The sequence below is a fragment of the Lampetra fluviatilis genome, chromosome 49 (genome assembly GCF_964198595.1).
Source record: "Lampetra fluviatilis chromosome 49, kcLamFluv1.1, whole genome shotgun sequence".
Lineage (NCBI taxonomy): Eukaryota > Metazoa > Chordata > Hyperoartia > Petromyzontiformes > Petromyzontidae > Lampetra > Lampetra fluviatilis.
Window position 1 is genome coordinate 2,297,263 of NC_136323.1, and position 27,244 is coordinate 2,324,506.

Consider the following 27,244-nt stretch of genomic DNA (forward strand, 5'->3'; position numbering starts at 1 on the left):
CGGTGAGGGGGGGGCCGTGCAGCGCTGAGCGTTACCATGGCAACGGCAGAGGCGATGGAGTGCACCAATCCCAGTGGAGTGCACCTATTTTGGTGGCGTGCACCAATTCCAGTGGTGTGCACCCATTTCAGTGGTGTGCACCGATTCAGTGGTGTGCACCGATTTCGGTGGTGTGCACCGATTTCAGTGGTGTGCACCGATTTTGGTGGCGTGCACCAATTCCAGTGGTGTTCACCGATTCAGTGGTGTGCACCGATTCAGTGGTGTGCACCGATTTTGGTGGTGTGCACCAATACCGGTGGCTTGCACGATTCCGGTGGATTGCGCCGATTCTGGCGGAGTGCACCAATTCTAGTGGTGTGCACCGATTCTAGCGGTATGCACCAATTCTAGCGGTGGGCACCGATTCCAGTGTTGTGCACCGATTCCGGCGGAGTGCACCAATTCTAGCGGTGTGCACCGATTTCGGTGGTGTGCACCAATTGCGAAGGAGTGTACCGATTCCGGTGGATGTGCATTGCCCCTTAGTTCTTAGTGCCCACGTGATAGCCACAGCACACTAAAGAGATATGGGGGTTTGGTGTAGGCACTGCCACCTACACCCATTCCGGTGCAAGTCCCCATGCTATGCCGTCACTTTGTAACAGTTTTACGCAATCTTCGTGTTTTATCAAATCGTACACCACGTTGTGGGCAAGTCAACAGTGGTTGCCTTATGGATATACTTGCACCCGGCCATATTAATGTAGAATTCCCACAACTTTCAGGGCTGTACAACAGCAGATCAGCACCGCCACATTGCTCATTTGAACAAAAAATAGTTTAAACTTCAATGAGTGCACGATAATAGTAACGAGGCATAAACAGTAGAACTAAACAACGTTAAACAATAAAGCGTGTTTAATATTACAAACCACACGTATATCCATTATTAAAGGTACAAAACTAAAACATGGTAACTGAACAATATATTATACAAATTCCACGTTACAATGAAATGATGTATAAAAATGTATAGTTGTGCTGTGCCTTGTATTCAATGGGGAAATTCCACAGTGTTATATTACAATAGCCGAAAAGTAATGCCTCCCCTACTTATTATCTCAATTCATTAATTCCCGTAAAACCGATGCAAAGTCCTAGATATTCCACGACACGAATCTCATGCACGTGTGTCCGCATGGCAAGAGGCCTCCCCCCACTCACAACATCAACTCCGAACCACTCGCAAGCCAAAGGACGTCAGCGGCCATGGCAATTTGGCTGGACTTGTGCCACCCCATTCACCACCACACAACCCCATATCTGGCAAGCTCTGTTTATTACACTGGTCAACAAAAAAAAATATTCTGGCCTGGACTTTTGCAGCTGTTTTAGACTAATTTCAGGGTGCTGATTCCAAGTCTGATCTCAGATTTGCTCTATCACATCTCATTTTTATGCTATCGGCATACCCCATTTTCATTGATTTTACCCGCAATTAACTCTGTCACATATGATTGCAAGTTGTTGCGAGTCAGTGACTGCTTTAGTGTTAAAATATGGTGCTGTATTTTTAGGATAGTGTGTTTATAATATAATTTTATGTAGATATCCACATTTATTTAATATTTATCTTCTGCAGTTTTTATTGAAAATGCAATATTTGATATCTCAAAAACTGATGCCAGATTTGGAATCAGCACTCCAAAATTACCTTAAAACCGTTGGAATACCTTATGCCAGAAAAAGTGTGTTGACCGATGTTATTGACCTGTTTGGCCCCTTTGAAGGCTGGCTTCCTGTTGCAGTGTCATTTTAAAAAGGTACCGCTGTAAGGAAGCCGTTAGCAAATGGTTCACGTGATGCTGGTGAAACTTTTCACCGTGACGAAATAATGTGCAAAATATATAATAAGACGGAGACTGTTGAAAAAAAGAAAATCTTCATGGCATTTCCATGCATAAACAAATCAAGGTTTGTATCAGTTACATGCAGAGTTATACAAGAAAGATACAAGGAATGCATCTTTTGGGGTATCCGTCATATAATCCGTAGCACCATTAATGTAAAACATATTGCAGACTTGCAGTGGCTGGGGTTCAAAGTGGGCCATAACCGGACTTGAATACATCTTTAATCACCAATAACGCGTCTTTGCCACATGTGAATACGACAATCCCACCACGTCTGCGCTGCGAGTGAAAAGGAAACGAAAAAGTTGTGGAGGTGGAGGTAGGAGCGAGATAAGTGAGGGTCGGAGAGTTGGTACTAATTGCAGAGTGTGGCTAATTGAGACAGGACTACCAGCATTTGCTTGGCTTGTGTGCTCCACCCAACAAATGTCTGGCCTCCTCCCCACGCACACATAAGGATTTTTTAGTGCTTTTGTCTCTTCCATTTATGGTATTTAGAGGGTTGCTCTAAGACCGGTTTAGACCAAGCAAAGGCTGAAAGTGAAAATACGAGAGAGATCGTAGTTTTATTTTGGGATGTTCTCTATTGTGTGTGTGTGTGTTCTCCAGGCACTCCTGTCTCCTCATATAAGAACAGAATTATCACTTGAAATAGATTTGACAATCGTCCAATAAGACCTTGCCTTGTGACTCAATGGGGCTCTCCTGGGTAAATAAGATGGTAATTATACAAAAAACATACAATAATCACCTTTCACTGCACGAGCTGTCTTTAAAAAAAATGTGATTCACTTGGGACAGTGACTCTGCTCCCCACCTTTCCATTCCCCCGCTCCCCACAACCGGTTTAGTTTATGTTGACGGTGTGTACGAGCGTCACGACATAATGTAACGGTCCGGCGCATTGCCTCAATGAAAAAACACATGTGATTCGCATTAATTAAAAAAGCACTACCTCAAAGTCTCTCAAATGAACGAAGCAATATCTCTGTGTGCCATCCCTTTGCTTAACTTACGAGTAGTAATTCTAGATTTGATTCTAGATTTGAAGTTTTCGTGACTGCAAGGATCCATACTCTTTGGTTTTTTCGGTAAAGTCACGTAGGTGAAAATAAAATAAAAACAACTAAATTAAATCACGACATTTCGGGCGCAACACAAGCGTCTATCTTCATGTGGGGACAAACAGCGAAAAAACAATCGCTTAAGTATTTCTAAGAAATGGCTGTGACAAGGGATGATATAGCTGCGGGGGGAGAGGGGGGGAGGAGCCAGGGTGAGTGTGGGGGCGGGGTGTGGGCTGGGAGGTGGGCATGGAGTTCAAACTAAAGCTGTTGAATAGAAACAATGGGCTGGGGGGCGAACCTAGAGTTCAAACTGAAACTGTTGGGGGAAGTGGGCTCTGCAAGTAGTACCCAAGGTAACTTGGCTTAAAAGTCACCCCTTGGTTAGCCGAAGCTCCCATTGCCCATCCACTTTAACCATTGCAAACGCACAGCACAATTTTTAAACGAAAGCCACTAATACTTAGTAAAAGCATACATTAATAAACCTGAATGGTGAAATTGGCATGTCACCTTGTAACCTGGGATTTAAAAGGATATAAACACTTTTACACCATTCATCACATTGGTTTCTTTTTCATATAAAACTTTAGAAAATGAAATTGAATGAAAAATTAAATGATAAAGACACCAATAAAAGTAATTGGGTTCAAAGAATAAAAAATACACGATGGCAGACATGATAAAGGCACTAATTATAAATACCCTAGTGTCAGGGATACTTTGTCATTTTACAATTTCTAGGTCAATTGTGTTTCAAGGAATACATTTTCGGAGCGCTCAAACTCATAATCAAATTGCTGAGTTTAATAAAGAACTCCCTTCGTGAATGACAAAAATTACAATAAAACCACGCCATTTATGCCACTCTTTGCGGCAGCAAAGCTCCTGATGCTGTAGCAAGCTCCTGAGAATCCGGCTGCGTGGCATTAACGACCTCAGTACGGGAAGGCAGCCACGGATATTATGACCACGAACGTGGTCTGATGGTCCACCTTCCCCGTCTCGCTGAAGGACAACGCTCGCACCTTGAGGCGGTAAATGCGGTTGTCCTGCAGGGCCTTGCGCGCAAATATTATCGCGCGGCCGCCGCCGTTACTGCCGCCCCCACCGCCGTTGGCCGAGCCAAAGAAGCTCGAGACGGAGGCGACGGAGGCTCCCTCCTCGCGCACGCCGAATGGCGACGTGGCCTCGTGCTCCATGCTGTAGAAGGAGGTGCGCGTGTGGGGTCGGCCCGCGCGCGTGAAGGCGCTCAGGCGGATGAGGTCGGTGCCCGCGGGGACTCCGGCGGGCAGCGACACCAGCTTGTACTCCAGCACGAAGGGCACGAAGGTGCACTCCAGGTCGCTGGCGCTCGGGCAGGACCTCACGCAGTGGCTGCACGGGGTAGGGGGACAGGGAGGCAATGTCAACGTGAGGGCTATAAGAATGGGTATGGGGCACACTCACAGTTTAATTAAGCATAAAAATACGTTAATTAAATGAATTATCTGGAATCCAAAGACGTAGGTACTAATTTATGTGCAGGTGTTCGGCAGCTTAGAATTGGGTGTAAAGCAGCTTTATCTGACACTGAATCAGGTGCGTAAGCTCTGAACATTTCTCACGCAGTCCGAAATTATCTAAAACCCCACTGCACTCAAGTTCAGATAATTTATCAGATGATTATCTGAACTGGTCCTGGACCTCTCCTAGGTTGACTCAGCCTCAAATGAGTAGCTGGTGCAAAGTGTAAACATTGCCACTAGGGAGACAAAGGTGGTCCGGCAAAGTGCTGGGCATCCACCCCCTCACTCTGTCTGTTGTTGTTGTCATTGTTGTTGTATCCTCAAATCTTAAAACTAAATTTTAACCCACTTCCCAATGTGGTATCGACTGCAAACTTGGTATACTTACGTCATACTGATGCCAATACTATATGCCATTATAAAAAATAATTAAACATTATTTTATCTTTTAATGCGTGGCTGCGTGAATTCGTGGGTGGGTTAGTGGGTGAGTGACGGTGCGAGTTAATGGCTGAGTGACTGTGTGAGTTAGTGGGTGAGTTAGTGGGTGAGTGACTGTGCGAGTTTGCGTGTTGTTGTGATCTGCAGTATAGTGGCTGAACACAGTACGGGTGAGACACAACACGGGGTGAACGAATCAATGCACGTGCACAGCAGCAGCACGAACTGGTGACTTGAGTATCACTCCTTGCAGGTGACGTGCTGATGAGTGCTGTGCACCTTGAGGACGAGTCCTTCTGATACCCCGACGGGCAGGGCGTGTCCACACACTGGTACCCGCCCCGTATGTTGAAGCACATCCGACTGGGTCCGCACTTGACGTTCTGCTCCGAGCACTCGTCCACATCTGGCGATACACACAGGTGACCCCCCCCCCCCCACGTTCACTTAATGCAGTGGTTCTTCACCTTTACTGTAGCCTGCACTCCATTGGTTCTCAGAAAGGGCATCTCGCACCCCCAGGGAGTGCGTGCACCCCAGGTTAAGAACCGCTGGCTTACTGCACGCCATGGACACGTGTTCGCTCTGCATGCATATACGCGTCAATAGGTGACCCCGTTCACTTATTGACGCGTATGAAATGCGCAGCAAAGACAAACACATCCCCACTTGTTCGTGTAGACTCCTGCGGAGAGTGCTGCGAGCGAACGCCGCTGTATCTGCAGTTCTAATGTTGGAACATTTGCGAGAATGGTTATTTTAGGCCTGAGGTTTACCTAGCGGAGGCACAGGGAAACACACCGATACCAATATGCACGGATGTTTTGTATGATCGACAGAAATAACATCTCGATTGCTTGGACTATAGTGCAATGTGCAAACCGTTGGTTCTAGATTTGAGGCGTTCGTGACTGCAAGGGTTCATACTCTTTGTTTTTTTCGGTAAAGTCACGTGGGTAAAAAAGGAAAATAAATTAAATCACGACATTTCGGAGGCAACACAAGCTTCCGTCTTCAGGTGGAACCGTCACAGCACTTGATACACCAATGTTGGAGGTGATGCTCGGCCAATATTTAAATTAACCTCCGTTCTTTTACGTTATAATGAGCAGCGCGTAGTGAAAAGCTCGTAAACCGCGTGAACAAATTCCTGCGGAGGGAGCTGGTAGGAACGTTGGGTTGCTCGGTCAATGGCCAGGGTCAACGGCGGCGTGGTGTATTCCGCAAATATGGCCGACTGTGAGGGCGGGCACAAGCCGGCGTGAGTAGGTTAAACGTTGAGTTTTATAAGTGCACCACGGGGTGACCAGCCCCTCCCCACCCAGCCCCACACCTCCCATTAAGTGGCCTAAATCAACACTCGTTCATACATCACGGATACTCAGCATTAAAGCAACAACAACTCCCAAGCGAATACATTTCCTCGTCTTTGCTGCTGCTGTGACTTACCCTGGCAGGTCCGGCCGTTGGTGGCGAGGCGGTAGCCGCCAGGACAGAGACAGGAGAAGCTCCCGGGAGAGTTCCTGCACTCGTGCTGGCATCTGTCTGCCTCCCGGCACTCATCAACGTCTGCAGAGAATCGGGGCGGAGGAGGGTGAGAGCCACAGCAGCACCCACCGTCTGTACGCGGCAGCCTCATAGCACGCCCGCCTGCGACTCGTAGCTCAGGAACACGGTCGTTAGTGGAGGAATAAACAGCTGAAAGGTGTGCAAAACAACCAGGGAAGAGGATGGATGCTTGCGGTTACATTGAGAGAGAGAGAGAGGACCCACGTGGGTTAATAACTGCATCCTAACTAGGATAAGCACCCTTGGACAGGAAACGTCGCTAGAGGGGGCGATGGCCAAGCATAATGAAGGAAGTGGCAGCCAAGGAATGGAACTCGTCTGAAAGAGATGGAGCAATGAGATCAGTGTGTGTGCATGTGCCGGATAGACCATTGCATTGCGGGTTTATGAGTGGTGGTGGCCACCGGAAAGACCTTCATCCAGGAGTAGATTGATCATGGCTGATGATGGTGATGGTAGTATACTGATGAGTTGATCAGTTTGAGTCCCACAGCCAGCTGCTAATATCTAACAAAATAAGCAAACTAAATGCCGTCCGTCACGTATCATTCCCTTCACGTAAAAAAAATAAAGTATTTTACAGATCCCATTAGCTACACAGCGTTCTGAGAGTTCGCAATTTTAGCAGCATCAGCTCTTATTGAAATATCTCATATCTCTTATCTATTACAATTTCTATTGTCCTGTTTATTGCTGGCTACTAGATGTTTTGGACCTTTAGACCAGTGCTTTACAAACTGTGTACATGATGCTGTATATCCTCAATATTTTTCACATGAAGCCCCAAGCCAGCGGTTGAAATGTTGTGTCGAAAGTACATTCCCACGTTAAAGGCAGGTCTCATCATCATCATCATCGGCCATGATCAATCCACTGCAGATTAAAGCCCTCCTCAAGCTGTTGCCATCCCTCACTGCCCCACGTGGCCTTTGGGCCTGCGCTCAGCGCAAGTTTTCATCAAGGGGGCTGTGCACGTGCGGCAAGGCAACGCTCAGAGGAGCGCCGCGCGGTGTGCACCGTGTGGCAGGCGCGCCGTACCGAGGCAGCTGGTGCCGTACTCCCGGTACCCCTCGGGGCACTGCTCGGCGACGGTGCGCGTGGACACGGAGCGGACGCTTCCCCCACCCGTGCCGTAGCCCAGCAGTGCCAGCAGCTGCCCCGCGTTCTGCAGCTGCACCACGTCGCCCCTGTCCTGCCGCACCGTCAACACTGCGTGCACCGCACACGCCCCGCGCACACACACACACATCAGCGCCGGACAAGAACAAAGATCCCCCGTATAACCTGAACAGACTGTAGGGGCAAGTGCTGTTAGCAAGCACCAATGAAGGCCGGCACGGCACACGATGGGGTGGGTGGCCAGCACCACGCCCGGCCGCCTTCGTCTCGCTAGTGGCGATATTTTTACGCATTGCACCAGGTACTTATTTGAGGCTGAGTCGACCTAGGGGAGGCTCAGGACCGGCTTAAATAACCGTGACCTGGTGTTGGCCGTGAGTGGGAATCGAACTCGTGTCGCCGGGTTCATAGTGCAGCGCACTAACCACGACACTACCACTCCCCGCCACATACACACACACACAATCAGCGCTGGACACACACGCCCCACACACACACATCAGCACCACGCAGAGATCTGCGAACAGCGTCCTGTGCATGAGTGTAATTTTTCAAAGTGTGCTCCACGTAGGCCATTCTTTAAGGCGTATTTTTTGTACAGCAGCGTGGCGCAGCAGTTACACTCGCGCCTCACGGCAAGAAGGGCCTGCGTTTGATTCCGGCTCAGGCACTCTGCTGTGTGGAGTTTGCACGTTCTCCCCATGTTCTGCATGGGTTTCCTCCGGGTCCTCTGGTTTCCTCTCATCGCTAAACAAAAAACAATGCAACTTGCATTGAACCAAACATCCCAATGCTGAAAAATTGCCTGCAAATTACTTAATCGGGATTACAAATGGCAACATTGCCCCACTGCTGCGAAAAACTCGGCAGGACTCTGCTGAAGAAGAGCCTTTAGACTCAACGAGGCTTTCCTGGTCAAACAAGTGGAATAAAAATCACAATAAGTATGTTCTTGTGTAGATGTTGATTTAACAACACGCAAAGAAGTGTGCTCACAAACATCAGGCAGGTACGGCCCCCATATCGTGACCACCACACTGCACGGCACAGTGCCCTCGGCCCTGTCAAAGCCATCGGCTTAAAGGAGCTGAAGGAGTGGCCGTATTATTGCTTAGGCCACCAAACATTGTGTTTTCAGTTCCTATTGTGATGGGTTTTTTCATCATTTGCAGGAAGTGTTCGTCATGAATCATCCCTTTAATGAGCCACCCAGATTAACGTCTGGGTGCCAGATACGGCTGTGTGGAGGATCAGGCAGCACACTTCAACCAGAACTGCACAATGGCGTTTTAGGTTCTCAGGGTTATGCGTCGCCTAGCAGTGTTGTGATAGAAGAAACGTTATGTCCTTTGAAAGCCTGAATGAGCAGACAATGCAACACCGAATGTTTGGATTCATCCGCTGAGCCTGGACTTTGTTGAACATCTCACAAATGCGTATGTGTACATCTTTCTCAGGAAGCAACATTTACGAAGAGATTACATTTGCTCTTTCCTCTGCGTAACAATGACCTCATTTCTAGCTCGGGGCAAAAACATTTGGCAATGCACAGGAAAGCGGCCACGAGAACAAACGGATCATTCACCTGCCGCTGGAACGTCCACGACGCCACCCACTCCATTGCTGCCGCCACCACCGCCGTTCCTCCCAGAGCAGGATCGCCCATCGGGGAGCAAATGCTGACCGGGGGGGCAGACGCAGTGGAAACTGCCGGGCGAATTGCGGCACTGGTGCTTGCACGGCCGCGGTGCCTGATGGCACTCGTCGATGTCTGGACACGTGGTGGGGCACGGGGGTGGGGGGGGAAGGAGGGGGTGTAGGTGGCACACGGCAGTTTGCGTTTTAAGGAAATCGACAGGACAGCCGCGCGGGGCGGCTTGGGACGTTCCTGCCACTACCCTTAGGATCGCCGATAAACTTGCTTTAACCTGTTTAACACGTAGGCTTTCGCGGCCAATATCATCCGTAATGCATGTTTTTTAGGGTTAGATCGCGTAAATATTTAAATGTGTCGTTAAACCGTCATACTCAGATTGTAAATGTTGTGGCTTTGCTCTCCAACACACCGGTGTGCTGTACTAGTAACGAATTGGCCACGTTCTGTTTTCGTGACAAACCTTACTAATTGGCTGTGTCGGGTGGTGGCGGGTTTAACGACACACTTAAATATTTACGCAATCTAACCCAAAAAAACCTCTATCGCTTTAACCTGTTGGGAGCCCTTTGACGTTCGTAAAACAAGCAACCAAAATTGCCGGGGCGCTGGTGGCTACGCACGACTATAAATCAGACACCGTGACGGTGAGGGTTGGTGGATGTTGCCCATCTCCCGACAATGCCACGGCACGATGGCGCACGGCACGTGAATGGATTTCCATCATGTGGGATCGAGCGTTGCTCCCCCCCACCCCCCCCTCCTCGCACGAGTGGGTTTTCGTCGGGGCACTCCGGTTTCCTCCCACAAGTATCAACGCGCACAAATGGATTTGGTCAAACATCCAAACATAGGACCACAGAGCTTGGGCATTTGTTGGCGCCGATTCTGGCCGCCTTCCCATTCACGGTTTCCCACGCCTCTGTGCGGAAAAAAAACTGCGCGAGTTAGAAATTATTATAAAAAAAAGTAAAAAAAAAAAAAGATATTTGTACGAATGACGCTCAGCAAAACAGAATGTGCAGAACTATTAAGAATCCTAAACGTACTCTTTGTTTTTTTTCGGTCAAGTCACGTTGGTAAAAAATTAAATAAAATTAATTAAAACTACTAAATTAAATCTGAAGCAAGTGACAGCCAAATAAAATCACGACGTTGTGATTTCATTTAGTTGTTTTCAGTTATTTTATTTTTTAACTACGTGACTTTACCGAAAAAAACCAAAGAGGACGAATTCTTGCAGTCACGAAAGCTTCAAATCTAGAATCCTAAACGTGTTTTTTTTCGTGCCTTTTTTAAGCATTGCTGAAATTTCCTTACCAGGTCAGGCCCACCGAGCTATATAGCTCTTTTTAAATCCTTTATATTAAGTTCGCTTGCTTGCTTAGGACCGTGCAAATCTTTCGGTCGTTTTTTAACCCACTTCCCGTGATTTAATCGAGCTGACATTTTCCACACAGACTCGTTGTGCGTGACAATTAATGTTCGTGAAAAAGTTTTTTCCCCAAATTTGACACTTTTTAGGACAAAAATATTATATTTAATTACCAATTGCTTAATGGTGCAATGCAATCATCTGACCCATATGTGGCAGCCATCTCAAGCCAGAGGACGAGAGGACTCTAGCCGCCACGCATATAAAGGATTTATAGTGAAAAACTTTGTTTTTACTGGTTATACTTATTTCAGAAGTGACATGGAAACAAATGATAGCTCTCTGAAGCGGCTTATCATCACGTGGAAATTGATGGCAGCCACATGATGATAATCCACATATCATCATGACGGTGTTGATGACGATGATGACGACGATGATGACGATGATGACTACGGTCGCAGCGACGGAGCAGCGTGGGTGTCGGGGGGCCCCGGAGTGGCGTGCGTACCCACGCAGGACGAGCGCGAGCCTTGGGAGCGGTACCCCCTGGGGCAGCTGCAGCGGTGGCCCCCGTGCGTGTTCTCGCACACCTGGTTGTAGGCACACCTGTGCGTCCCCTCCCTGCATTCATCCACGTCTGACGAGCAACCACAGGCAGGGCGTCGTTCGACGCAGTGCAGCTCCGTCAGAAAATGTAATAATAGTCCGAAGCAAGCGACAGCCATCGAGTCCCCATGCTCACGTGATCACGGAGTGGTGCTCGTCTCCACGAACGGTCCTGAAGTGGTGCTGCAAACTCCACATTCTTATGGTAGGGATGAGTATAGTCACAGGGAAACTACCGTTGATATGTCGTCATCATTATTGTTGTTGTTAGTGTGGTCTGAGTGGGTATGCATGGGTCTGGGTAAAGATGATGATGATGATGATAACGATCAACATCATCATCAGCACAACTTTAAATGTCAAAGGATCCAGCTCTGACAATTCAAAAGTTAATTCTCAATTAACATCTCGACAGCAAGGCGTGTGGGAAAGTGCAGTGCCCCTTGTGTGGATAAAGGATCATGGGAAGGGCTCTCTAACGCAGAGAGATGCAGGGCACGACGCCGGCAGCACAGCGGAAGTAATAAAATATAACTCATCACGTCGGAGATGCTGGTTGAAGCAAACACAATGAGTGGGCCCCCCCCCCCCCCCACGGCCGTGACCGCCCGTCGCCCACCCTGGCAGGTGCCGTTGTGGTCCCGCAGCGTCCCGGCGGGGCAGGAGGAGGGCGTGAGGCACCGCGTGCCGCCACGCGCCGCCTTGCACAGAGGGTTGGAGGCACAGCGGCCCCCGCGGCACTCTCCCACCTCTGCGCGACAGGGAGGGGGGGACCGCACGGCGCCGCTCCGTCATTCGATCGACAAGCCGCTAAATGGTGTACTCACTCATTCACAAATTTCCGCGCTTTAACATAATTAATGCATTCGCTCTAACGTTGTCTCTAACCATAACCAACCTAACCGCATTAACCAACGGTAACCCTAACCGCTACGCATTTGCCTCCGCGCGAGAAGAGCGGTGGCGATGCGCGCATACGCACCCACACACTTGTGGCCGCTCATCAGGAATCCCGGGAGGCAGGCGCAGCGGAAGCTGCCGAGGACGTTGAGGCATCGCTGCTGGCAGGGCGCCTCCGCCAGCTCCTCGCACTCGTTCACGTCTGCGGCGGCGGCGGCGGCCGCAGTCGCGGAGAAGCCAAGCAGCAGGAGGGAGGGCGCGGCGCACGTTAGGAGAGGCGGAACACGAGGGACTGGGATTTTTCACTACGCTGGGGGGGGGTGGGGGTGGGGCGGGGGGCGTTGATGGGCATCTCGGGAGAAGAAGCCCGCACCGGATTTGCGACGCAGAAGTCGCCAAATCGATTCCATCTCCCGGCGCGGCGGTTGAAATAAGCGGCAAGTTTCTGAAATTCCCCCCCCCTCCCCCCCCCGCCACCTCTGTTCACCCGGTAGTATGAATGGGGTTCAGCAGGGATAGTCAATCAGCTGGTCACGTGGGGTAGGGTAAGTGCGTGGATCCTGACAGAATGCCATTACACAGACACTGCAGATACGCTGTACACTACATACACTGCAGAGTGCAGGGATTGAGGGGGAGGAGGGGCAGACAACAATTTCGCTGGATTGACGACGTGAAGAAAGACGTAGAACCGAGGGAATTGATCAACGAGCCGAGCCGTGAGATTTGCAGTCGACAGACGGCAATGGCCGGGCTTCGCTCAGACCCGATCGTCGCTACTGAGCAGACGGGCGGGATCTGCGGAACAAGATCAAATTGGAGGGAAGGGGTCACATCATCATCATCATCGCACGCTCGGTGCCCGTAAGGGCGGCTGTACGGCGGGGCGGTTTCCTTGGGGGCGTGGGCATGGGGCACCTCTGCAGCGCGTGCCGTCGGGCGTCCGCGTGAAGCCCGGTCCGCAGCGCACCACGCAGCGGTACGAGCCGGCGGAGTTCTCGCAGTCCTGCCCCAGGTGGCACATGTGCGTGCCCGCCACGCACTCGTCCACGTCTGCACACACGCACACACGCACACACATAACGGCGGCTTGCGTCTAGTTTTTTTAAAGCTGATGATCGTGATGATAATGATGATGATGATGCTCCGGCGTTGGGCTGAATTCCATGCACTCGATCCGGCCAGCTGGCAATCCCGGGGTCAGCGAGTTCAAATCCTGGTTGGGGTCAATTATATGGAGTGACCACTTTGTGGGGTAGTTAACAGCAGATGTCCTATGGATAAGACTCCCCACCATATACATGTCGAATTTCCACCACTGGCTCAGGAAATCAAAGAAGAGCACCGCCTCGATGCTCATCGGAGCAGCAAATCACCGATGAAGCCACCGCCATTGCATTCCACGTGTTCCACTAATCCACCCGGGTTCGTCACCCGAGACTGGAAAAATCTGGGGAACTCTTTAAGCCTCCTCGACCTGGAGTCACGAGCCGCCGTTGACCCCCAGTAAAAAAACCACAGTGGTAAAACAATATCTTTTGTTCTTGCATTACCGGTTATCGGATACGTCTCTAACAATAAATGTAACATATCTACAGCTGCCACGGTGTTAGTGGTTTGCGCGTTGGACTTGCAGTCTATCTCCTGGTGGCGGCAGTTGAGACAATGGGGGCAAAGTTACTTCAACGCCTCCCCCCCCCGCCGCTGCCTTTATGTAGGTCGCGCGTGGCGTAGGGCAGAGTGTGTCTGCGCGTGCCAATCGGTGCATTCGTCGTCAAGATTCCAGTGGAATCGCCTCCTGGTTCCTAAAATTCCGAAGCGGTCGTCGATTCTGAAAGCGGTTACCGGTTCAGCGGTCGCCCCCCTTTTTTTTTTTTTACAACGCTCGCCGATACGCGATTCAACCCCCACGTCCGGGGCAGACGCGTCAGACGTTGCTGGCGGATCGCGAAGCGTGCAGGGGAGGAGGGGGGGGGGGTGAGGGGGGGTGGTTACCGACACAGGTGTGGTCATCCGGAGCCACAATGTAGCCGCGCGGGCAGGTGCACGAGAAGGTGCCCACGGCGTTTTGGCACAGGTGGGAGCACGGAGGGGCGAGCGCACACTCATCCACGTCTGCACCGGGGGGACGCACGGAGAAAGAGGAACAAGGTGGGGGGGGGGGGGGTGAGAAAATGTCACCTTGTATTGCATCGATGTCTTTTGAAAAATATATATATTGGAGGCAATGTGCGGGGCCCGATGCGTCACGGCATGATGCATCGGCTATGAAAAACAGGAGGGTTAGAAAGATGGAGAACGAGCTCGCTGGCATCGATGTCTTTAACGCCATGAAGCAGCTCATATATACATATCTACACATTTGATGAATATCTCATTGTTTCAACTGGGACTGCGTGTTACCATTTACATTTACTCTGAAGAAATTGCTCCAATAACAAAACAATTGTTGGTTGATGGCTTCTGAGAATTAACCGTGTGTAGCAAATCCCACTAATCTTCCGATTAGTGGGATTTGCTACACACGGTGCAAAAGACTTGCATTGTTGTTTTCGTCAACTCAGAATGGCAGGTGGCACAATGTGGTCAAATAAAAGCCACTCACCTCCACAGTAGGGGCCCTCCGAGTCAAAGAGAAACCCACGCGGACACCCATCCGTGCTCTCTCCTGCCAAAACAACACAACATTTTAATTCAAAACAAGTATTCTTCCCTAGTTTTGTTGTTGTTCTTGCTGTTCTTAGTTCTCCAGGCAGTTAGAAAAGGACTAATAATAATGGTAAATCAGCCGAGTGGCAAGTCACTCAGGGTCGTGTTCTTAGTCAAGGCTCTGCTCTGGTTCGGCCTCTAACATTTAGACTCAGCCCAGGCTTGAGCCGCTCAGCTGCTTCCAAAGCTGCGCGAGTGAGTGGCTCAGCTGTGGTCTGTCTCAGGCTCAGCTCCAGGGAAATCCTGACCGTGCCTGGGGCCTGGCTCAGAGCCAACTCAAGTGAAGCGTGGGCTTTGAGTCAGCTCACTTGAACCGAAACCAAGCCTGAGCCGGGCCATGATATAAACTCTTGGTCGAGGGTGAATTTTCTGTCTCATTGACCCGCCTTTGAAACTCGTGTCTGGCAGAATCGGACACGCAGCCTAACAGTGCGTCTACAAGAAGGCAAGCCAATGGCGTTTGGGCCGTGACCGCTGGCTCGTCGCACCCTCGCCGAACGTGGCCTGGAGGGAGAACGTGAGCCGCTGTCGCGTGGCGTCGTAGCGCGAGTCCATCGCCGAGACGCGCAGCGTCTGCGTGGGCGAAGTCATGAGGCCCAGCGTGGGCTCGAACGCCGTCGTGTGGTTCCATGCGCACGTCACGCCCGATTCGGCATCAGAGTCGCCGCCCGGCGCCGCTTCGTCTTGGCTCACGATGGCCGGGCCCCCGGGCCAGCCGTCCGAGTAGGAGAAGATCTTGCCGGGCCCCGTCTGGATGTATTCCTCACTGAATTCCTGATGCGGGTGAAGGGAGGATGAGCGGAGTGTTCGCAACCAGCATTCAACACGTAGTAGGTTTTCACAGCCAATATTGTGATTCATAATTATCAACGTTTGGGTTGGGCCGCGCGACGATCTGGCGCCAGCGATAGCAAGAGCGGAATCAAACGGGAGAGGGAACAAACAGCAACGGTAATCGACGCACCGACGGGCAGAGCTGGTCGTAGGAGGTGAGCAAAGGGAGGTAGCCGTTGAGGACCAAGTCGAACAGCAGCGTGCCGTCCGCGTCGAGCCCACGAGAAACGTGCGTCAGCCGCAGCGTCTCCCCTGCAGCATCGCGACCGCCGCCACACCATGGTCAACGTCAACATCATCAACAACAACGACATCATCAACTTCATCATCCGTCATTGGTTATCATCCACATGATTGTTAAAGGGGAAAAAAATGTATCACTATCTCCAACACACTCACCGCAATAATAATTGTACTGGACCATCATCATCATTATCATCGTTATCTTGCAATAATTGTTGCAGTATAATAAGATAAACTATGATTTAAAGCTTTCGTGACTGCAGGAATTCATACTCTTTGGTTATTTCGGTAAAGTCACGTAGATAGAAAAATAATAGATCACAACGTTTCGATCGCAACACAGGCGATCGTCTTCAGGTGAAGTCTTCAGGTGAAGACGATTGCTTGTGTTGTGATCGAAACGTCGTGATCTATTATTTTTCTATCTAGGTGACTTTACCTAAAGACCCAAAAAGTAAGATAAACTGTCTCCCTGCTCAAATGAGCATGGAAGTGCTCCTCACTATTGGCAGCTCGAAGCCAGTGGTGGAAAACTCCAAATTATCGCGGTAGGACCCGGGTTAGAGATGTGCCCCGTACCTCACATACTCATTGCATACTCAACACCACGAATACAAACCCTCACTACGGACAGCACGCTCTCTGCCATAGCCTCACCGGTGGAGAACGCGAGCTGGCTGTCCCGGCGGAAGGCGCCCCCCGTGAGCTGGAATCCGTTCCGGGCGCCTTCGTTCCCGAACGCAGACGTCCAGTACACGGAGCTGAGCACCGTCACCAGCACCCGCAGCGCCGGGCCTGCGCCACGCGGCACAGCACGGACGCGGCAGCTGTGATGCTGCTGCTGCTGCTGCTTCTACTGCAGCTGCTGGCAGTTACGACGGTACTGCTTCTGCATGCGATGATGGCAATAACTCTTCCGATGGCGATTTTTATCATGAGCATGCTGCTGCTGCTGCTGGCGATGCTACGGTTGTTATTACTGTCGCTAACGACGATGATGATGATTATCCTCATGATCAATGGCGATGCTTTTATGCTTCTAACGATGAAGCTCATGCTGGTGATACTCCGAGTGTTTCTGCAGCTGTGCTCATGATGAGGACGACGTTGTTGTTGGCGAAGGGAAACCGCTTCCACGGGCGAGCGTTACCGATGGCGGGCGGGACGTTGGAGATGGAGGCCTCCACGATCCGCGTGCCGCTCGACTCGTCCGTCGTCGCGTTGGCGAGCAGCTGGGCCACGCCGAACTCCACGTCGTTCACCTGGCCGATGAGGCTGCCCCGCACTTGCGGCGGGTAATCTGGGCAACACCACACCACAGCCCGGCCACAGCCGCACACGACAGATGCAAAGATGCCACGTGCAGCCTCGCAGAATGCAGAGGCAAGTGCTTTTTGCAGGGGGCTGTTACGACCGGCATGGCACACCGGTGCGTGGTGTGGTCAGCACCACACCTGGCTGCATTTGTTTCTCCATTGCAAAGAGTTACTCATCAAAGCAGTTGCTTATGTAAGGCTGATTCGATCCAAATTTGTCAAAGTTTGAGCATTATGCAGCACAAAACGGGGTCTGCATTTCGAAGGAAATCTTTAACTACGAGTGAAGCAGACAGCGCCTATTCGCGTGGCAATACACCCGCAGTCATAACCAGGGCGGCCTCGCGGATTCGAACCGCGAACCCCCGCAGCAAGCGGCGGACGCGCTACCGCCGGGAGCCACGTCACCGCCACACTGCACGCGGAATGTTGCCCACGGCTGGGACTCGAACCCATGCGGCAGAGGGACACGGGGCGACGCGTACCGAGGCACGGCCGGGGGTTGCACTCGGACACCTGGAGGACCTCGCCAGCGCAGGGCAGGCCGTGGTGGGCGGGCGGCGGAGCGTCGCACTCGCGCACGCGTGACCGCTTGCCACGGCCGCAGGACGCCGAGCACTCGTCCCAGCTCTGCCACGCTCCCCAGCTCCCATCCACTGCTCGCAGACACGCGCAGACGTTCAATTGTGTTCGTGCCATTTTTATGGCACGCAGCTACCGTTCAGGTTCTGCGTTTCACCGATTGAGTATTTTTTTGTCGATAAATCAAGCGGATTTGGTGGACAAAATATTTTTCCAATAAACTTATCACGGAGGTTTCACAGCCAATGTCACGATTCACGATGGATTCTTTTTTTTTGGTTAGGTACGGCCAAAAAAAGAATCAGTGATGAGTCGCGTCTCAGCGGTGTACGGACGCACCGGGGCAGTGCTCGGTGGCGCAGCGCCGGGCCTGCGTGTCGGGCCCCGCGCAGGCCCGGCCCCCGTGCGCGGGCGAGGGGCTGTCGCACGAGCGGCGCCGCTGGGCCGTGCCGCCACCCCCGCAGCTGCGGCTGCACTCGTCCCACTCGCCCCAGGGGGCCCACGCGCCGTGCACTGCGCGGGGAGAGGCGGGGGGACGAGGAGGAGAGGGAGGGAGGGAGAGGAGGGGGAAGCAGAGGGAGGGGGGGTTGGAGGGGAAGAAGGGGGAGGAGAATAATGACGAGGTTGACTCGACGCTGGGCCAACCGAGCCGCCGAGAATGACCAACTGCTGCAATACACAACGAGGAGAGTGAATCACTTCGATAGAGCGGCCCCCTTACCCCGGGGTCATCTCAAAGCGTTTCACACGCGGTAAGCGACTTTCATCTCATCTCAACACGTTTCAAAAGGTACCCCCCCCAGTGTCAGCTGTCCCTGTGTGGCACAAGGGGTGACTCGGCAGTGGGAATTGGTCTGCCAGTAGGGGATTCACGACTGTTGCCACGTGTGGGCACGGGATATGACGAGGTTTGTAACGGTCGCACTGGAACCAACCGGGACACGAATCTTCGTTGCACGGCTCCACCACGGAATCGCTGCCCACGCAGAGCGATCCGCCGTGCTTTGGCGCTGGGGCTGAGCACGTGCGCTGGCGACGCCGTGTTCCTCCGCCGCAGGAAGTAGTGCAGGTCGACCAGTATCCCCACGTGGCCCAACCGCCGTCAACTTATAGGGACGAGACAGCGATGACGGGATCATGAGAATCAGGCTACGGTGTCTGAAACGTTTGACTTTAACAGTTCAGTGAGTAATTCTGCCTGTAAAACACGGATGTTATTGAAGGATTCAAGAACGCACTTAGAATAATAAAACAACTGCACGTGCATATTTGTATCGTACATGCGTATTTGTTAAATAAATAAATAAACAATATTTAAGTCAATTTTATTTGTTACACAACTGCCCGGTTATTTTCCACGGGAGAATCCGCCGGTGCTACGTGAGCACATCAGCAGCCGCAGCAGCAGCAAAACATAGACAAAAACCCCCGAGTTCAGGGAGCTCGAGAAGAAATATTTGCGCGACGGACAAATGAGGTGTTTAACGGTCGTAAACTAAATTTCGATTTAAAGCTTTCATGACTGCAGGGATTCATCTTCTTGGTTCTTTCGACAGACCTGTTCCTCCACCTGAGGACGGCTGCTTGCGTTGTGGCTGAAACGTCGTGAGAATTATTTTATTATGTTTTATTTTTTATTATTTTATTATTTCCATTCTACGTGACTTTACCGAAAGAACCAAGAAGATGGTCGTAAACTAAATGCGGGCACAGGCCGAAAATAGACGACGGCAAAGATGCACGAGTAAAGAGGCTCCAAAAAAAAAGAGGTGCGATACAGCTCGCTCTGTGGTTTGGTTTAAACGGGCGAATAAAGAAGGGGGAGTGTAGCGGAGGGAACTGAGCTGTGGATGAGCGCCGCGAGGGTCATCACGGGAATTTTTATCAAATAAATTTACCAAAAGAAAGTTATTCGCAAATGAAATCTATAGCACGAATTCAAGGAGGCACCTCTGAGGCTACGGGAGGCAGTTACGGGAACCGAGCGGTCCTTCGGGTGACTGGCGGGTGAGCAGCACTGACCGGGGCAGGGCCGAGTGAAGCAGGGGGCCACCTCCAGGGCGAGGCCTGAGCAGGGCCGGCCGCCGTGCTGCGGCGCGGGGCTGCTGCAGGTGCGGCTCCGCTCGCGCTCCCCGTGGCCGCAGCCCGGCGAGCAGTCTCCCCACTCGGCCCACGCCCTCCACTGCCCGTCCACTGTGGATGCATGGGGGCGTCCGTGGGCAGTTGTGTCAGTGGTGAATAGCCGAGTGAGTGGGCGAGTGAGTCACCGAGGGAATAATTTAGTGAGTGGTGGTTGTCCGTTCATGGGGTGCGTGAGTAGCCAAATAGATGAGCGAGTAAGTGATTGAGTGAGTGAGCGAGCGAGTGATGAGCACGTATGCGTGCGTGTTGAACTTCTTTCGCACTGTACGCAAGCCAACCGTGATAATCGGAGGTGCGTGTGTCAGGCGGTGATGGAGGCATGGCGGCGCCTGGCCCATCTCACCGGGGCACGGCAGGGCGTGATGGCAGGGCTGCGTCTCGGAGGCTGGGCCGTCGCACCGGCGTCCCCCGTTCGCCGGCGCGGGGTTGTCGCACGACCGCACGCGCTCGCTGACTCCGTCGCCGCACGTTGCCGTACACGGACTCCACTCTTGCCACGCAGAGTAGGCGCCGTGCACTGCAGCGGAAAAATTTGAGTTCGAACTCTTAACCCACCTCTAATCCAGCCCTTGCCATGACCGTTTTTCCCCCTCTGTCCGGCCAAACAAAACCTGCTTGGGTGCAGTTTCTGGGCCCCGGCCAACGTGGCCTCGCCTGCCGGAGTGAGCTCGCCTGCGCGTGTAGGGGAAGCCCCATGTGCACGCACGCGCACAAAGACAAAGATCCCCCCCCCCCCCCCATATCGCCTTCAGCAGACGGTTGAGGCGAGCGCCAATAACGATGGGCGGGCGGTCGCCCACTCGCACGCACCTCTCACGCTGACCGTGGCCCCTGTGCGCGCCGATCCGAGGAGGTTGCGAGCAACGCACTCGTATCGCCCCGCGTCGCCGGGCCGCGCCGCCTCCACGGCTAGCGTGCCGTCCGGCAGCACCGAGACGTGGGGGTCGCCGGCCGGGAGGGGGCGGCCGTCCCGAGTCCATTCCACTGCGGGGCGCGGCCGCCCGTCGGCGCGGCACGGCAGGGACACGCGACCGCCGGCCTCCACCACCTCGTCCTTGGGCTCGGTCACGAACGAGGGCGCCCCTGTCGTCGGAGACGGCCGGCGCGGCGTTGGTTACGTCACGCGCGATGACGCCGATGGAAAGCGACGGTGATGGCGGTGAGGGTGATGGTGGCGGCCTGCTCGACCGTGCGGGTCGGCTCACTCACTCTGGATGGTGAGGGTGACCATGCGCTCCACCGCGCCCGCGTCGTTGGTCGCCACGCACTTGTAGTCGCCCGAGTCCTCGCTCTGCCAGGGACGGGGTCACATGGGGCGGAGTGCAGAGGTCATGCACGGCAAGCTGCACTTTTCTTCTCCTATCTGACGAGACACTGCTGTGCCTGCTACTTTCACCAGCATGGACGACGCTGACTGTAACAGCTATGAGGATAATGTAAATGCATCATGATGGGATTATATCGCGACTGTTAAACAATCATGCTGCTTTAGGCGGAGAGAAGACCGCTTGTGTTGCGATCGAAACGTCATGGGTTTTTTTGCTTTTATTATTTTCAATTTATTATTTTTCTTTTATTATTTTCATTGAAATTTTATCTTATTATTTGTCTTTCATTTTCATTTTTAGATTTTTTGTTTTCAATTCACGTGGCTTTACCGAAAGAACCAAGAATATAATAATCATGCTGCTGCTGAAGAAGATGATGCTGCTGCTACTTCTTCTTCTCCTATCAGTAGCGATGACAGCGATGGTGAGCGTCACACCGGCGGTTGTAATTTTGACTGCCACTGCCGCGGCCGCTCACGACGGCACCACGTACCACGGTGCCGTAGATCGCGAGTGAGCCGTTGTGCAGCTGCCGCACACGGTTGCTGCCGGGCATGGAGCCCCCCATGCGGCTCCAGTGGATGCTGGGAGGGGGGTCCCCCCGCGCCTCGCAATCCAGGATGGCGTTGCCGCCCATGGCCTCCACCATGCTGGGGTGCAGGTCGCCCCGGAACACCGGGGCCTCTGCCGGCGGGCAAAAACAACGGCGGCAGACCGCGCAGCATCAAAATCACGCGGTCGCATCGCGCGCGGCCGGACACATCGACCGCGGCATCCGCAACGACGCAACGCAAGCTGAATTCAACAAGAGGCACGTGAAGCCGTTTCCGATCGTTCCCAGATCCCCGGGAGCCCAACATGCGAGGCCGGCGTCGATGGCGCACGAGCAGCAGGAAGCTCCGCTGGGCGGCCTCCCTCACCCTTGACGTAGACGAAGCCGATGGCGCGGATGGAAGCCACCTCGTTCTCGGCCGTGCACACGTACGTGCCGGAGTCGTCCTTGGTGGCGCGCTCGATCGTGACCTCGCTCACCCCGCGCTCCTCGTCCACGCGCGCTGCCCCGGCCACCGCCGCCACGGCGATGATGGGGATGGGAGGAGGGGGGCGGGAAATGACAGACGAGATAGAGCCGACCCACTGCTGCCACTGCTGCTACTGCTGCTGCTGCCACAACTGTCGGTGCCGCTGCTGCCGCCGCTGCCACGTGCATCACTGCTACTACACAATCCACAGTCTACAGCAACCGGTTTGTACAAAGTTGCAATGGTGGTTATATTGCGACTGATGATGCATAACAAGGGTGAAGCTAGAATACACATTTGTCTCAATGTCCTTGTAGCCACGATCCTACGGTCACAATTACACTTTTTGCCACCTGGACTATTTGACACGTGTGAGCATTCATCTTTAACCCTGAGCTAGTGAAGTTTCAAGTTGATTTTGTTGAACCAGGTGAGAACTCAGGAGACAAGGATGAGTTTCTTTTGCAGGAGCGACCTGGGTCACCATCGTGGCCAGTCCCCGCCGATTCCACTCCATCTCAAATTATCGACGTGTCCACCTTGAGGTGCCGCGCGCGCCCCCGTGCTGCCCCCGGTCTCACCGGGCAGGCCGCGGTTGTTGAAGCTCCAGGTGAGCGTGGGCGCGGGGATTCCCGTGGCGGCGCAGGTGAGGGTGAGCCGCTCGCCGCGCCCCACCGACACGTCGCCGGGCCTCTCCGTGAAGGCCGGGGGCGCGTGCACGACGAGGCGGGTGGTGCGCGCGTCGCTGCCCGCCACGCTCGTCGCCACACACGCGTACTCCCCGCCGTCGCCCACCTGCGGCACACGCACGGGTCCCACGTCGGGCGCATTGGGATTTACGAATGAAATTCGCCTCGCGAACGTGAACGATGATTGTCGTAGCTGCTGTTGTTGCCGTCGCGCGTGGCGGGAGAGTTGGTCGTCGATGTGCGATGTGTGTTTCGCGTCGCCACGGTGGCCGGCTTCACGAGCAGCCCCCGTGGCGGGTATCTGAATCGTTGCCGGCGAGCAATCGAAGCGGGCAGTGGTGTTGATGCTCGCGAGGTCCACGGTTTGACGTCGACGGTTACGCGGAGTGACGGTGCCCGACTCGTATTGGGGAAAAGTCGTGCGTTTAGATTCAACGAATTTGGGGTTGCGATGCAACAAAAAAATACTCAATTCTTGTGGAACACAATTAGGGTCTTACGCAGACAATTGTCAATGCATGTATTGTGATTAATTGATGATCATTCAAGCCAAGAGGTCACCATGGCTAATGCCCTGGATGCTACTTTCTGCTAGATCCAATAATTATTGTAAAGTGGAGACCTAACTTTTAGTGCCTACTCTCATAGTCAAACAAAGCCTTAACAGACTATTGGGGCAAGTGCGGTTAGTGAGCACCTATGAAGGTTGGCACGTAGCAACGAAGCATTACCTGGGCCTATAATTCAAAGTAAAAAAAAACAAGAACTTTGAGGCATCGACGCGGGCACCTGCACGTCGTCCAGGATGAGGTCCCCGGCCTGCAGGACGGTGAACTTGCCCGGTCGCTCGCGGAGGACATCGCCGTCGCGTCGCCACGACAGTTTCGGCGCGGGGCTCCCGTCGGCTGAGCAGGGCAGCACGGTGCGCGAGCCCTCGGTGACCACGAGACTCGCCCCCGCACCGCCTCCACCGCTGCTTCCGGCCGCGCCGCGGACGCTCGGAGGGGCTGGCGCAATGGGGAAGCGAGGCGGTGACCAGGTTACGTTCGCGTGAGCCGCACCGCGCGCGTGACGTTTAGCGGCCGCTCGTAATCCAAGTGACGGTATTTGGGGTCGGGCTGCGTGAGCAGCATTTCCTCTTTCGAGCATTTTGCCATGCACTGCTTACTGCGGGCATCGAATTAGACATCTGAAGATGCCCGCGGTAAGCAGTACCTGGAGAAAGCCGGAGAGATGAAATTCTCAACATGCGGCTCAACATAGAACTTCATACTTGCAGTGCAATAAAATTTAGATTCATACAGCGCCTAAACTTAGTCATCACCGTCAGCCATGATCAATCTACTGATGGATGAAGACCTTACCTGGCCACTGCTACCTCTTACGACCTTGCTATACAATAATCCATCCGGCACCTGCGCACAAACCGATTTCATTGCTCCATCCTCACAGCGGACATCCTTTCGGATGCATCGACGCGCAGAAACGTGGAGCGGCCACTCACTGTGCACGGTCAGCACCACGTCCACGCTGGCAGTCCCAGCTGCATTGGAGGCCGTGCAGGTGTAGCGGCCGGCGTCGCTGGGCCGCGCCGGCCCCACCTGCAGCGAGCCGTTGCTCATGAGGCGGTGACGGGCACCGTCGCGCCGCACGGAGCGGCCGTCCGGGCCCAGCCACGCCAGCTCGGGTGCCGGGCTGCCCTCGGCGGCGCACGGGAGGATCGCCACCGCGCCGGCGACGACCACCGGTTCCCGCGCCGAGGGCCTCATCGCCGGGGGGACTGCGGGCAGCATCAGGTGGCGACGTTACGATCCTCCGTACCGCCACCACCGGCGGACAGAGACGAACATATTACGTTGTCGCGTGGATCGGGCATTTGGGCCTGTGTTCAGCGGCCGTGTTATAATGAAGCAAGTGACATCGTACGATGAGCTTTGAAAACTAGTTTGCGGGAAAAAAAAGGTTTGAAAGTCGGCAGCCTCTCGTTTGACTCGGTAGGTTTGGCAGGAATATGAATGTGGTGTGTGTGGGGCGAGTGGTGCAAGTGGTGTTAGTGGGGTGCGTGGTGTGAGTGGGGTGCGTAGCCCGAGTGGTTCGAGTGGTGCGAGTGGGGTGAGTGGGGTGCGGGGTGTGAGTGGTGTGAGTGAGCGCGACGCGGCACCCACCGTGCACCAGCAGCTTGACCTTGGCCTGCACGGTGCCGGCGGCGTTCTGCGCCACGCACACGTACGTGCCGCCGTCGGACAGCGCCACCTGCGAGATGTGCAGCGAGCCGCCCGGCTGCACTAAGAACCGGCCGCCTGCCATGCTCAGACAAAGACAAAGTTCCCCAATGTAGCTTTAACAAACGGTTGGGGAAAGTGCCATCAGTGATACGGCACAAGGGTGGTGGTGAGGCTACCACCATGCTCTACCACATTTGTCTCCCCAGTGGTGATGTTTACACACTGCACCAAGTACTCATTTAATGTTGAGTCGACCTAGAGGAGGCCCAGAACTGGTTCAAATATTTGCCACTGCTACTGATCGTGAGTGAAAATCTCTCGCCACCATCTCCGTGCCGATAAAACCCTCAAGGCTCACCGCTAACGATGTCGACGCCCTCCCTCTGCCAGGACAGCGTAGGCTGCGGCCTGCCCGAGGCCTCGCAGGAGAGCGTGGTGCGCGAGTGCAGCATAGCCTCCACGGCCGAGGGGGGCACCGTCACGATGGGGGGCCCTGGTGAGGGGGGGGGGGGGCACGGCACAAAGACAAATGCGTCCTTGATTAACGGCTCCATACTCACAGACTGTTGGAGCAAGCGCCGCTTGCGAGTGCTGCAACCGCAGACGAGCGGGAAGGCAGCCAGAACCGGCACCAACAAGTTTTGTGGTCCTATATTGCTATATTTGGCTAACTCCAAAATGAAAAGAAACAGACCGAGTGACTTGCAATACCCAACAATAAGCAGCTATATAACAAGAGCTATTCACACAGGAGGAACCCTGGAGGGATAATGGGCCGGGTCAACTCCCATCTGGGACTTGAACTCTCAACCTTCTCCAATGCGAGCGGCTCACTCTAACACTGGCCGGCCCATATCTGAGATTGCCCCATTTAATTGACCGAGTGATTTTCTGTAATTATCTAATCGCCGCTGAAGGAATATGTTTGTACGAACGACTACAGGGGCAGGTTCCAGGGGCGGGTCCTAGGGGCGCGCCATCTTGCCTGCCGACCCCTTGAGGATTCCAGGATAAAGAATCAAAATCATCCCGACAATCCCTGCGGCACGTGCCGTGGGCTGCCGGTGGCGGCGGCGGCAACTGACCCTGCACGGTGAGGGAGACGTGCCGGTGCGCCGTGCCCGCCGCGTTGCGTGCGGTGCACGTGTAGCGGCCCGCGTGGCTCGGCGTGGCCGCCGGAACCTCCACTGTACCTGGGGAACACGGCGCGACAACAACAACAACAAGGACAACAACATTCTGTACTCAGAATGGGAATCATTTTATCGAGACTGGATGAGCTCTAAAGATATTTTTCACAGATGTCCAGTAGGGGCACCGGGTAAGAACGTTACAACAACCAAAAAATACAAAAACATGACAGTAGTGCAAAGTACAAAGTAAACAAATCACCCAAACACATACAAGTAAAACTAAACCATCCCCATCCTACCAGGCAAAGCCCACTGAGGTGCTAACTTATTTTTCAGAAACGAAATGGCCAAAAATGATAGCTCAACAAAGTGGCCCAACATTTGGACATTTATAGCATCAAAATAATTGGATAAATATCAATGCATGTTTATAAATGTGGAGGGAAAAACCGGAGAACCCGGAAAAATATCCACTCGACCACAAGGAGAGACACATGAAAACTCCACATATACAGGCGTCAGGGTCGGGATCAAACCCCCGACCTCCTGCATACCAGGCAAGGAAGATAACATCACACCAACATCGTTTTCATGGACCTCAGAGTGATGGCCGTTTAAACAGAGATGCCACTGCTGTTATAAAAAAAAACGTCGCCACGGTTACCGGTGGACAGCACGGCGAATCCGTCGCCGGCGTTGGGCAGCCGCGTGCCATCCTTGCTCCAGTGCACGCTGGGCTCGGGCGCTCCACTCGCGTGGCACGTGAGCAGCACGGGGGAGCCGTGCGTCACCACCAGGTCGTCGGCCTCGTCCGCGATCGACGGGGGCACTGGGGTGGGTAGGGAGGACGGCGTCAGCTAGAAGGCAGGTGGGCGGGAGTGATTAGA

General features: G+C 53.4%; 1 protein-coding gene across 1 annotated transcript in view; it reads right to left on the reverse strand.

The window, feature by feature from the left end:
• Window positions 1-3,637: 3,637 nt before the first annotated feature.
• Window positions 3,638-27,244, reverse strand: part of LOC144948348 (hemicentin-1-like) — a 127,411-nt gene continuing 103,804 nt past the window's right edge. Inside the window, exons 77-107 of the mRNA XM_078877775.1 lie at window positions 27,022-27,186; window positions 26,310-26,417; window positions 25,583-25,717; window positions 25,165-25,299; window positions 24,504-24,779; window positions 23,789-24,006; window positions 22,892-23,105; window positions 22,209-22,343; window positions 21,782-21,972; window positions 21,170-21,251; window positions 20,771-21,043; window positions 20,304-20,477; window positions 19,841-20,011; window positions 18,754-18,924; window positions 18,158-18,331; window positions 17,722-17,892; window positions 17,071-17,220; window positions 16,578-16,715; window positions 15,808-15,929; window positions 15,332-15,617; window positions 14,740-14,802; window positions 14,130-14,249; window positions 13,053-13,187; window positions 12,217-12,336; window positions 11,854-11,985; window positions 11,137-11,265; window positions 9,182-9,367; window positions 7,516-7,686; window positions 6,358-6,477; window positions 5,188-5,314; window positions 3,638-4,336 (exon numbers count right to left, since the gene is read on the reverse strand). Coding sequence (XP_078733901.1) covers window positions 3,898-4,336; window positions 5,188-5,314; window positions 6,358-6,477; window positions 7,516-7,686; window positions 9,182-9,367; window positions 11,137-11,265; window positions 11,854-11,985; window positions 12,217-12,336; window positions 13,053-13,187; window positions 14,130-14,249; window positions 14,740-14,802; window positions 15,332-15,617; window positions 15,808-15,929; window positions 16,578-16,715; window positions 17,071-17,220; window positions 17,722-17,892; window positions 18,158-18,331; window positions 18,754-18,924; window positions 19,841-20,011; window positions 20,304-20,477; window positions 20,771-21,043; window positions 21,170-21,251; window positions 21,782-21,972; window positions 22,209-22,343; window positions 22,892-23,105; window positions 23,789-24,006; window positions 24,504-24,779; window positions 25,165-25,299; window positions 25,583-25,717; window positions 26,310-26,417; window positions 27,022-27,186 — 5,231 coding nt within the window. The 3' untranslated portion in view covers window positions 3,638-3,897. The remainder of the gene's footprint in view (window positions 4,337-5,187; window positions 5,315-6,357; window positions 6,478-7,515; window positions 7,687-9,181; window positions 9,368-11,136; window positions 11,266-11,853; window positions 11,986-12,216; window positions 12,337-13,052; window positions 13,188-14,129; window positions 14,250-14,739; window positions 14,803-15,331; window positions 15,618-15,807; window positions 15,930-16,577; window positions 16,716-17,070; window positions 17,221-17,721; window positions 17,893-18,157; window positions 18,332-18,753; window positions 18,925-19,840; window positions 20,012-20,303; window positions 20,478-20,770; window positions 21,044-21,169; window positions 21,252-21,781; window positions 21,973-22,208; window positions 22,344-22,891; window positions 23,106-23,788; window positions 24,007-24,503; window positions 24,780-25,164; window positions 25,300-25,582; window positions 25,718-26,309; window positions 26,418-27,021; window positions 27,187-27,244) is intronic.